We start from the raw sequence: 13,184 nt of genomic DNA, 5'->3' as shown, positions 1-13,184 counted from the left end.
AGATCATTCATTATAGACTTAACTAGATTAAGGAAACTTTTGTTTGTGAAATTCCTTTTTTCCTTCAGTTGATAGTTACCTTATGAACTATTGCTTATGAACTAAAGATATTTCTGAAAATCTGTTTTCTCTTTTTTTCATACTTGGAATAGAATTGCCCAAATTTTACCATGTAATTTTTAGTTTCCATGCCAAGAAATTTAGGACAGTGCAGCATTTTATTTACCTCAAAAAAATGAAAAGAAAGCACTGATGTCAAATCAGACTCATGAGAAACTGTAATTATTAGACCTAATAATAGAATTATTAGACCTAATAATTCACCATGATTTTTTTCAAAGTATTTTTTTTTTATTTTCATATGAACACTTTTCCCCCATAGAAATCACACTTAAATTCCAAGGACCTCTATTTCTAGCTTGAGTTGAAGTGAACATTTTTATCGATTTATGCATCACAATTTTAAGTTTGCTCAGTTTTAAAAAAGAAATATTCTCAAAGACCAAAATAATGGACAGTAAAAATGACTGTCACAGAAAAATCCTTATCAAAAAAAGATCTTAAATTATTTTGGCTCTTCCTCAAAACTGTGAAATTGGAAAACGAAATTAAATCTCCAGTTCCTGGGGGCTACTGGACCTTGGGAGACATTCTGCTTTCCAAGTGCAAAACTTCCTTCTTGAAAGAAGAAAAGGTAGGATTTCTCATCTTCCCTCTTTTAGGGGCCTGGCAGTTGACCAACGTGGACAAAGGAAAAAAGCCCTTAAGGGCACATCATCTGGGTTCAGAAGAACATTTTTTGTTTTGATTTATTTTTATTAGCTAGGAGAGAGCACTTATCCTCTTCCCCGTTTCTCTCCTTCCCTCTTTATCCTCTCTCAGAATTTCCATGTTAGTAATTGTAAAGGGCTCACTATTTTTAATCTTTAAGAATGCCTTTTTCACTAAGCATTAACATTTCCATGTAAGAAGGTCATTGCCTGGTATACTTTTCCTAATGAGACTTAACAGGCATGCAGGGTAAGTGTCCCATATATTGGCAAAGGAAAGAAGAAAGGGAAATGGATCTTCTTAGAAGTGGTAATTAGTTGGAAGATCAGTACATACTGCCCCTCCTGGCCCACTGTTCCAAGGGAAGGCAGTTGTCCTGTCATTCCATCGCTCAGGCCTTACTGTGTCTCTGGGCCCCGTGTAGCAGGAGCCATGAAGAAAGACAATCTTAAATTATTTTCCCATTAAAAAAAGTCTAACTGGAATCCCACTGGTTTTTCTCAAACTTTAAGAGCTCATTTGTCCCACAAATGCATAAATAAGGTAGAAATTAGAATAATATGATTATAGAAGTTATCATCTAGAACAAGTACTGTTATTCCAATGTATAATCAATATGAAAACTCAATGAGATATTTTGAATTTTGAATTTTTATACTAAGTTTTCAAAATCAGGAGTACATGTTATACCTTTAGTACATCAAGTGCTCAGTTGCAACATGTGACTAGTGGCTAATGTATTAGAACAGAACTGTTCTATAGTAATGCTTAAGCAAGATGACACATGGATTGCCAATGCTTGGATCTGAGCTGCCTCAGTTTCACACGGATGAGCTGGTAGGAGGCCAAAAAGAAAATAGTTCAGAAGTGTCATAGACTGAAATAAGTGAAAACTCTTGGCCACATCTGCTTAATCATGTGCTTCAAAGGGATGTTTCCCAACACGACTTTTAGAAAACAGTACTTTCCTTCGAATCCTCCTTTGGGCCCTGGAATCTTGACCACCGGCTAGAGTCTCCTGAGTACTGCCATAAAGTCAATAGTATTTTACATAGTATGAATAGTATTCATACATAGTATGAAAATTTACTGTGAGCAAACCATGGGCCCCCATTCAGGAGGGACGGCACAAAAAATGTTAATAGGATTTTGTAGGGCTGGACTAAGCTGGGCATCATTTTCTAACAGGCAATCTTTCTTTCTACAAATCTACTGAAACATACTAAATTTGCATGATAAAGATTATATGATGATGAGGAGGATGATATCCCAGTAACCCCCAAAATGGGAATGGTCACCGGCTGGCATTTTTTAGATTTCCTTAGAACGATTTAATCAACACTGCCATTATACATGGATTCAAAAGACTTAGAATTTTCTTACATACTGCTATTTTAGAATAATCCTCAAGGTTCTATAGCCATTTTTAGTGGCAAACTTAAAAAAGAAAGGGATAGCTTGCCTTTTACTGTGACCTCAATTACATAGTATTTTAAACACATTTTGTAATTTAGAATGTCTAGCAATCCTTATTTCCAGTTTTACATGCAAGGTAACTGCTGGTGGGTTGCCTACATACCGAAGATTTAAAGAGAGCCATTTTGTTTCATAATTCAGTTTTTATTCCACAGAAGCATCTGGTTGCATTTCAAATTGGAAAACAGAAGTAAATGCCAGAAAAGGCAAAGAATAAAATTAGTAAATCATTTATTCGGTTTTAGGATTGTTCTTGCAAAGTAAATGAAAAAAGAAAAAAGGAAAAAAAGTCAACGAAGTGAATCAGCACTCGGTTTTTCTGGATGAAGGTTGACGCCACATAAAACTGAAATAAATATAATGAGCAGAGTCATTTACATAACTACAATGCCATTATGTAATTTACTTGTCATTGCAGAGTATTCAGTCTGGTTATGTAGGTCTACTTCAGACGGTGCAAAGTTTCCAGACATTTGCCTACATAATAGGATTTGCAATATCCTTGCAATTACTGTCTATTAGGTCATATTCCAATTTCCTTCATGTTCATCATGGATATGTTCCTGATTAGGGTCATTGTTATCATCTGAGCATTTACTGGTTAAATACTGCTTAATGGCTAGACTCTCTGTATGTCATCGGTGTTTTTTAGAAACATTTATGTGCATGAAAACACAATGGCATTATAATATTCATAACCATATGATAAGCAGAAATGTACCCAATAACTTTCTATACATTTTTTTCAAAGTCCTTTTCTTCCCCTGGCACAACTCAGGGTGAGTTTCTGGCTCCTTGACAAATAAGGGAAAAAAGACCACTGGAGAGATACCAGCTACCCACCATGGTTACCAAGTTCAGCATTTTCTCTTTCTACATTCTGATCTACTAAGGGCCAGTTTTTGTCGTTATTTCTCCTTTCAGATATCACCTGAGGTCAGATAATACAATCTCAGCTCACAAAGCCCAACCATTTATATACTTATCTTGGAGAGCAATAACAAACTTGACTAATTCATGTTGGCTTGTTTAAAATTCCGATTTTCATAAATGCTTGTGATATACTCTAGAGGATTTGATTGCATGATTTTAACATCCTTCAAGACTCAGCCTTTTCCCTATCACCTGGCCCAGAGGTCCACCTAGAGCAAGATGGAAGCCTTGAATGAGAGCGGACCATCTGACTCCTTTGCAGGAATCAGACATTACTCAGAAGACTCCAGGTGTCCGACCTGGTGGAGCTTAAATGAGCCAAAATTGGAAAGAAACCTCTTCCCATGCCATGACTGAAAGTGATGCTATTTGAATATTGGTATATTGCCATTATTTAGTAATGAAAAAATGGGACTCCACCAGTCAGCTACCTTTCCCGTATCTTGGTTTGCTACCACTTGTCCCAAATCAATGTTTTGTTCCATCCTTCTGGCTGTCAGGCTGCCCTCTCAGCTTGTGATATCTTCTAAAACCTGGAAGGAAGATCCGAGACTTGCTGGAGAAATGCAGGGCCCTTGGTGGCCCAGAATTTAGTCTGAAACTCTGAACAGCAACGCTAAGGCTACACAATCATGCTTGTTCTTAATAGTTATTTTCAGCACATTTTGAAGATTGACCTGGAAAATCCATGGATATGGAATGTTTACATCTGTGTAATCTTTGCTATGACCCATTGTTAAAAATGACAGCTATTTAATCTTCAGTCATTTAAAAATAGTATTTCTTTTCCATTTAGGAGGTTATTTGGGGGCACTCAAATACAATGGGCTTCACATTAGAATTTTTGAAAGCTGTTTTTTCCCTAAGTGTTCTCACTCTGACAACAATTTGTGGATAAAAATCTACTAGGTTGGTCCTTTCTTTGTCCTTTCCTTGAACCATGTATAGTAGTTCATCTGGTTTGTAAAAGATAAAAATATGACTATAAATTGAAAACTGTCATAACTGCCTCCTGTTAACCTGACCTGTTTTATTGCCTATCATGTAGCAACTCATAGTAACATAGAGTACAAATAGCATATTCATGAGTTATGATTTTGTTTACTTTTTATAATCAAGGTTATTACTTGAGTTATAAGTTCTCAAGGTGTTTCTATTCATACACCCTTCGTCTCAGTATTATTTCATATTTCTCAGTCCTCCTAAAGCCAAAAAAATTATCTAACATGTCCATTTATTAATTAGGTAGGCCCACACAACATAATAGTAGTATTGTATTCCGTATCTGATAGATACTGCTCTATTTCCCTTGAAATTTTAAAATTTCTTGTGAGTTCACTGAGTGGGAACAGCAGACGGGTTTAAGTAATTCCTTATGCCAAGTGAACTAAGCGTATCAAGGAGAAGGTATTATTAGTATACATGAGTTAGAAGCTACTGTTTATACTTTCTTATTTGAATATCAATCATTCTTTTATCTATGGTTTTTATGAAATACGCATAAAACTTATATGTACATTTTTAAAAAAGCAATTTCCACATCATTACCCAAGGAAATAACTTTAAATCTCCAAAGAACAATTTCTAGGAATGAGGCAAACTATGGTTCACAGACCAAATCCACCAGAGGCCTGTTTTTATAAATAAAGTTTTTATTAGAACACGACAGTGCTCATTTATTTATATATTGTCTGTTGCTTTCACACCACTAGGACAGAGCTGAGAAGTTTTAAGAGACACTGAACCGGATTGCCCAGCAAAGCCTAAAATGTTTCTCTCTCTACCAGAAAACAAAACAAAACAAAACATTAAACAACAACAAAAAAAACAAACCTGATGACCCTGGTCTTTCAAAGCACCAGATGCTTTTTTGCTGACATCTAGGCATATTGATTCCCATGGTTTCCTCTACTAAGCTTAAGGTTCTTATTCCCAGAGGAAGCAGGAGAGCTTTGTTTCTGTTGCAGATGGCCTCACAACAATAATTGTGCTGTATGTACAACATAACAATGAAATATCCCTACAGAACTAAAAATTCCAAATTGCATCATTCCTGAAAAAAGAAATTTAGAGTATGAAATGACCTGGTTAAGAAAGAGGAGAATTAAAAAGATTTCTAGCATTTTGAGCATGTTTTAGAAATTTGATCACTATATTTAAAATCATGAAAATGATTTCTTATACTGATATTTGCTCACATTTAAGTCAATCTTCAGCTGTTACTTCAGTAAATGAAGAAATAAGAGTGCCCTTTGGTTCTGAATCCTTCAGAATGTTCTTAAGTAATTTTATATCTGCTGGATTTTCATTTAATCATTTTTAGGAAATAATATGCTTTATTATTATGTAGCTTTCTATGACCATGGCAGGGGGAGGCAGACAGCCAATTCTTTTATGTAAGGAAGCTACTTTCCAATCTCAGTGATCTGGGAGATACTTCATTTCTTTGAAAAGAAAGGGCCTTGAATAAATACTCGCTTTTACTTTTCTCACATATTCAGAAATCCAAGGAGGGTGCGGTACTTAGTCTATTTGTGTCACAGAGAAATGATTCATTCCACAATATCTGCCTTAAGGGAAGCAGATAGCCCAGATACTGAGAAATGTAGGCATCCATGACCTTTGTTGACTTTGAACATCTGTAGCCAAAAGGTTACAAATGAGGTCTTGCATAGAAAACCTATTATCAGCTTATTATCAGGAACATCTAAGATAATGTCATGACTAACTAAACAATATGCTGTTTTCTGTAAACTATTGCAATAATTAATTATTTGTATCACCAGGATACACTATAGAACTCAGGATAAAAAAAGAGATGAATTTTCTGCTCCTTCCTCACAGTTCCTGTATGTAAGGAGACTTCACTGGAATGGGAAAGGGAAAAGATAAAAAGATTAGGAGTCCATGCTCCCACCTGCCTATTTTTATAAATGATCAGTCAGATCTTAAAGGCAGTTGTTCAGACTTAAATTTACATTTCTACATTTCTCTCAATAATTGGGTCACTGCTTCCCTTAGAAATGAATAAAGTCAATAGCTAAGTTTCTTCTCAGAACCAGACACTAAACAGTAGTGCTAGGTTAGGGGATATTAGGCCTACCTCACAAGCACATTTTAAGGAAATTCTGTGCCAATTTTTGAGCTTTCCAGTACGTCCCAGGCACCCATTTTCTCAGTAAATTTTCACTGAGAAACACATATATGATGAAGTAGTTTAGAGATGAGCCCAGTGCTCTCCTCTAGGAGTGAGCTTTGTAGTTGGAAGAGAAAAAAATACAGGTGTACATACATAACCTGTGCTAAATCTAAGCAGGCAGAAAGTCCTCTAGGGATGCAAAGAAGGAGAAACTCCCTTCTGCCTGTAATGATGCTCCAGGAAAGCTTCATGGGAACACAGGCTGGAAGGATGGGGAGAAGCTTTGCAGAGAGGGAAGAAGGCAGCAGGTTTGGCTGAGAAATCTACAGAGTGGAGAAATGCCAGGCCCATTGGAGAAGGAACAGCACCTATGTGAAAGACTAAACTCTACAGGGAAATGTTACTAAGTCTGCAGGAAAGTCTTGGATCTTGTGCAAAGTTTAAATTAGACCTCCTTTCTTAGTCTGGGTAGATAAGTGTGCAGCATTTCCTCAGAGCATCTAGCCCTCTGTGATCTCCTATATAGAGATTGGTTAATTTGGTGCATTCCTAAGTAGAATAAAAAAAATCAGCCAACACAGCAAAGACATTTTTCAAGTCACCTGTTGAAGCAAATCCTCTGTCACTAAAAACAATAGCATACAATGAGTGATTTCTGAGTAAGCTTTGCAAAACCCCACTATCTGAAGAACTCCCTGGGACTCTAGAACATCACCTAACCACCTGCTGAAGTTTTGCCAGTAGAAGCCCACGGCAAGGTTCCTCCTGTCATAGTTATTTTCACCTTTAAGTTATCAGACCTGAAAGGACGATCCCCACTGGGATAGAATCACACTTGAAAGTTGAGACTTCAAGATGACTTGTAATAAAAAGTTAAGTCTCTGGCAAGAAAATGTGTAATTTTCACAACTGCTTTCCCCAAACATCAAGCTGGTCCTCTCAAGGCCTCTCTCTTACCTCCCCTCCCTTTTGTCTCTTGATATACCCTTCTATAAATCCCTTTTTACATCACTCACTGCAGGCAGTATTTGACTTCCATCTTTAAGAAATTTATTTTTTAAAAATATTTACCGAGTCAGATTACACCTTATATATCCTTTTAGTAGTCTTGCCATGTTGCTTGGCTCAGATATTGTCTATGATTAGTGAATGGCTGCATCAGTCCTCAAGGCCAATGAAACAAGGTTGGGACAAAGAAGGGACAAAGGTTGAGTATGATCCCAGGGATGGAAAAGAAGCAAAGACAGATACTGTCTTAAGAGATATGAAGAGAAGCTAAGAGCTACTGTGAATGCATAGAAAACCCAAGTTAGCGGGTATTGAGAAAGGAATACTTCTTACCGGGGTTTTTCAGGCTTGTGAAATGATCTGGTATGTCTTTTCTCCTCTGACCTAGAAGAAAAATTTGTACTTGTGGGTTGTTGAAAGTTTCCTGGACTAACAGGACATAAGCTCAGAGCAGCACCGAGGATTTGATTGACAAGTACTGTTATATACAGGGGAACCTCCATGTGCAGTAGTTTGGACTGCCAGTCATTAGCTAGAAACAAGTGCATGTAGGATTGAGGGACAAAGATAAAGTATAAATATTTCAGTTTACTCAGCCAAGGTCACAGGTCACCTTCCCAATGTCTGACTGAAAAGCACTGAAAAAGGAGCTGTGAACATTTCATTTCTAAAATCTGTCAAAATGGTGCTATTGACTCCTTCATACAGAGATCTATTACAATATTTTTTAGATAAACATGTAAGCTGACCTAGACCATAATGTAAATACAGAAAATGTTTGTAGAGAATTCATCAAAATCATGCCTGTTTGCTTTTGATTCAGCTTCCCTGTTCTTCAGTGGCAGTGACTGACCGTGAGTCCCTGCTCCCCACAGATGGGACACAGAGTCCTTGGCGCTCTCAGCGGCCCAAAGCCTGGGGCAGATGACATGAGAGCCGTAGACAACTGCTTCTTCTTGGACTCAGGTTGGATAACCTGATTAAATGACTAAACATGCTCATTTTTTTGGTGTTTCCTAGAAACATGAAAGAAGAATATGTGACATGTGGCAGGGCCAATGTTACTTTGTGTTAAGTTCACCCAGCTATGTCAGAGCATGACAAAAGAAGCATATCCCTCCCTACTGCGAACTCTGTAAAGCAATTTGCATGTACGGTATGATAATAAATCATGTAAGAGCCCACCAAAAGCTTGCATTCTGTCATTTGAAGCATTACTGAAATTTGAGAGTGACACGATGGACATTTTCCGTACCTGTGAAATAGAGAGTTGAATTATTTTCCCATTCTCTGAGATAAAATTACACTTTGAATTTCACAGCATCTTTAAACACTATACGGTGATGTCATGAAAATCATAAAATTATTATAATTAAAAGGGGACTTTATTCATTATTTAATCCAACAAGCTCATTTTTATTAAAGAGAAGTGAGATCCAGGGAGGTAATGACTTATTGGAGGTCACAGTTAGTGGCGAGAAGAAAACAGATCTGGGTTGCCCATCTCCTAGCCTAGTGCTCTCACTGCTGGAAAATCAGTTCACTGGATAAAAGTTAAATGCAGCATTTCATAGAAAAACAGATTTTCCATTATAAAAATTTGAAATTATAGAAAAGTACAAAGTCACCATAACACCTTCCAAAGGCAAGCACTGTTGTTTTTCCTTTAGCATTAGTTTACTTTTTTCTTACAGACTTGTAATCATATTGTAAATTTTTTGTACCAACATATCCCTATAGCACAACCATCTATATAATAATGTTCACAAAAATTTATTATAGTTGCATAATGATTCAGTCTCAATTCTTTTTCTTTTCTCAGTAATAGTATATAAAGCCTTTTCTGTGTTGTGGAAAATCTATCCTAAGGAAATAATCCTGATGTGGAGTTGCTAGATCAAATGGTATTTAATGGTCACTTCATGATGCTTGCAAACCCACAGGACCTGAGAATGAGAGGCAAAAAAGTGCACGTTCACTCTGAAGAAGCTGATTGCATGAGTTGTAAAAATAACTGCAAGTCCTGAGCGTGGCCCTTCAATCAATCATTTGTATGAAACTGGGCACCTGGGTGGCTCAGTGGGTTAAGCCTCTGCCTTCAGCTCAGGTCATGATCTCAGGGTCCTGGGATCGAGTCCCGCATCGGGCTCTCTGCTCAGCGGGGAGCCTGCTTCCTCCTCTCTCTCTCTCTCTCTCTAAAAAAAAATGAAAAAAAAAATCATTTGTATGAAACATCTGAGGGGAAAGGGCTTCCTCTCCGAACTATAGCTTGCTATTACCATTAGGTCCAAAATCCTTGCTTTCTTGAGAAGATACACTTATTCTAAACAGTGATTTCTCAACTGAGGGAAATGCTAAAGGAAAAAAAAAAAAAAGGAAAGAAAGAAAAAACCCTCTTCCATCTGCAAGTCCATTTTTAATTATATAAACATATTTTTATTTCAACCTTGTTTTTGTACAATCTCTGGACCACTTTAATAAAAAAAAAACCAGCTGCTTTTTTATGCAAGGGATGTCACAAAAGCAAAATATAAGTTGGAAAAGAACACTATCCAAATAAGGAACAAAAAGCCTTATTTAGTACTTTCACACTACACTTCCAACATTTTTACCAGCAGAACAGTACAGCCCCTTAATTACCTGCACAGCTGATAACACAGCTCGCATGGCTCTACCCTCTACCTCCTGGGACACATTGGCAGTTTCTGTTTTCTGGCTATTTTCTGTCATCTCATAGCTTACCAAAGTCTTCGTCCATAGTAGATCCTTTGCTCCAGAGGAATAAAATAACATTTTCTATTATTATCTGTAATATAACAGTATCTGTTATATAATCTGAAAATATTATGAGGTAATAGAAACAAAGGTCATGTGTGTTGACCACCATGTGATGCCAGCCATTAATTAACCATGTACAGAAGAAGCTCCATTGCTTCTAAGGACAGGTATGTAGTGTCTGCCATGAAAAAGAGGTCCAATAAATTTTTCATGAAGCAAATGACTACTTTGCTATTTTCATTTCTATTTTGGTAGTCTATCAGTCTCCTATTGACATCTGAAGGAGGCTTACACCCACTCTCCAGAGATGATCCGCTAAAAGATGCTATGGTTGGCTATCCAAAGAATCATTCATCACCATCCCTCTCTTCAAGGGGCTGGAGATCCTTATGCTTGCTTCCCCAACCACCCCTTCAGCAACGGGTGATAGTCACGTGGCAGAGACTACTGGAAAGGAAAGCTAGGTTCCTGGGAACCTAGGTTCCTGGGAAAGTTTTTGCTTTCCTGATAAGAGACCAATGGGTGGTGCCCAGCCTTCCCCTGCTTCTTAACCTGAATGCGCATGTAAGTTTCAGAGCTAGTCAATCATCTTATCATTATGAGAGAAAGAGAACTGTAGAATCCCTGGCCCTGACATCTTTGAGCTGATAAACACCAAATTACCTATATCCAGATTCATTATTAAATGAGAAAAATAACTCGGTTTGTTTAAACCATTTAATAATCATATTTTCTACTGCATCCTGCCCACAGCATAATTACTTCCTGATAACACAGATCGAGTCTCTTTGTGTTATCACTTCCAGCTTTCTTCAACTTCAAATGAAATGATCACAATTTTTAATCAAGTTAACACAATTATTTAAATATATGTACAATGAACCCTGTGTATATGTTACTATAAGGGAAGGACACCTTCATCATCCTGGTTATACAATAACAAACGAAAATTCGGCAGTATTTGGGCTAATATTCTATGAGACTCTGGTGAGGGATTAGCATATGAATTATTAATCCTTATTTTCCAGTTTATATTTTTCTTTTATAAGAATATAAGGAGTGGGGCACCTGGGTGGCTCAGTGGGTTAAGACGCTGCCTTCGGCTCGGGTCATGATCTCAGGGTCCTGGGATCGAGTCCCAAATCGGGCTCTCTGCTCAGTGGGGGGCCTGCTCCCCTTCCTCTCTCTGTGCCTGCCTCTCTGCCTGCTTGAGATCTCTGTCTGTCAAATAAATAAATAAATAAATAAATAAAATAAGGAGTTACATTACATATTTTAAGTTCACATATGAGAAACTATTTTTCAATACTGAAAGTTAAAGCAACTTGGTCTGCATCAGTGATTTATTCTGATATTTTTCATACCAATTTAAAAATAAATACACAGTTTATTTATATTAAAACATGCTTTTAGTTTATTAAAGGTTCAAATTTTACATACTGGCTCATAAAAGAATTATAAACTTCTTAATAAATAAAATTTATATATAGTATAGCTTTTATTGAATTATATGAGATGAACTTTTATTTATACATGTAAAATCTTTGGAAACAACAAAATAATGAAGAAACTAAAATTACAACTTCCTGTGTTTCTTGTATGCTCAGATCCCACCTTCTAGAAGCTGTTAAGTAAGAAAGGCAAGGGAGATATACCAGACAAGTGATTATCTGACACACATTCTGATGGAAACCTGGTAAAGTCTGCTAACTCCTCTGGGTTTCAAAATTTATCCATAAGGTGGAGAGAGCTGCAGGATCCATGTAAGTAAAAGGATCTGGATTTTAACCACTGATTCTAAGGGCACCGGTGTGCTCTTGAGTCAACAGGTAAAGCTCTTATCTATATCAAAAGAAATGATTCATATCCAGAAGTTTGACAAACAATTAAGGGCTTAAATTGTGCAATGTTTTCCTATTTTCCCCAGAGGCAACCTCAGTTACAGAATTTTTAGTTTGAAATGTGAAATTAATTCATCATGAGTGCTGATAATATGCCCTTCAGTTAGTAAAGAAAGGTGGAGGAGAGAGAAAAAGAAAGAAAAGTATTTTTACTGGGAGATAAATTTACATGTAGAAATCTACAATTTCAAATACATCCAACCTCAATGAACAGTAAAAAGAAGATACTCTAGCAGTTCGTATTATACATCACTGCAGACACTAAGTTCCCACAATTATTTTTGCTAAGTATTGCACTAAACTTCAAGGGATAATCAAGAGTTATCAGTACAAACTAAGACTTCATGCAAAATATCACATGATAAATCACGATTTTTTTGTATGAAACTAATGTCCTTAAAAAAATAGGTAATGTGTACTGAAAACAGTACTATGCCAATATTTCCCGCATAAATAGGTTTCTAATGCAAACTAGCTATAAGCTAGAGAAAATAATCAACCACCCAACAAGGCAGACTGTATTTTTTTGTTTCATTCATTGCCTTATGAAAAGGGTTAATTATCCTTAAAGGAAAAGGGCTTTTTTGGCTATAATTTTTATTTTATTAAGTTATTAACTGACTTATTTCTAACATTCAGAAGTCTCCATTTAGCAAGCACTGAAGGCTCCAGACCAGAAAACATTTTGTGTTTAAAAGTGTAATTCCATGAAATTCATTACTTCATACTGTAAAAAGATAAATTAGTACATATACTACAGGTTTGTGCTATTCAGTGCAGACCAGTGGCCTGATGTGGATAATGTACTTTTAATGTGGCTAAACCAAATTAGTAAAATACACAACAGATTCAAAGAATTAGTACAGATGAATAGTAGGAACTACCTTAATAATTGTTTACATTGATTACATGGTGAAATGGTAATATTTGGGATCTATGGAGCTAAATAAACTATATTATTAAAATTAACACCAGTGTTTTCTTTTTATCTTTTTAATGTGACCACTAGGAAATTTTAAATTACATAGTATATGGCTCACATTATTGTTCTATTCTATAGCACTGCTACAGAAACAGCAGACTCAATTACATGTTAATATTAATCCTAACCCATATCATTAAATTTTTGTATAATTATGGTAATTGAGATAACATATTTAACCCATTATGCCTCTACG

The 13,184-nt window shown here is 36.3% G+C and overlaps 1 protein-coding gene across 2 annotated transcripts in view; it reads left to right on the top strand.

Annotated features, from left to right (window-relative positions):
• CAMK4 (calcium/calmodulin dependent protein kinase IV) overlaps positions 1–13,184 on the top strand; it is a 239,537-nt gene that overhangs the window by 222,303 nt on the left and 4,050 nt on the right. The window contains exon 13 of one of the 2 annotated variants that reach the window (XM_032335563.1): positions 8,348–8,517. The exons of the other annotated variant lie outside the window; for it this stretch is intronic. Coding sequence (XP_032191454.1) covers positions 8,348–8,355 — 8 coding nt within the window. The 3' untranslated portion in view covers positions 8,356–8,517. Of the gene's footprint in view, positions 1–8,347; positions 8,518–13,184 lie in introns of those variants that run through there. 2 annotated transcript variants of the gene reach the window in all.

The sequence above is a fragment of the Mustela erminea genome, chromosome 3 (assembly GCF_009829155.1).
Source record: "Mustela erminea isolate mMusErm1 chromosome 3, mMusErm1.Pri, whole genome shotgun sequence".
Classification (NCBI taxonomy): Eukaryota; Metazoa; Chordata; class Mammalia; order Carnivora; family Mustelidae; genus Mustela; species Mustela erminea.
Note: the sequence above shows the minus strand (reverse complement) of the source record. Positions and strands in the feature narration are given on the sequence as shown.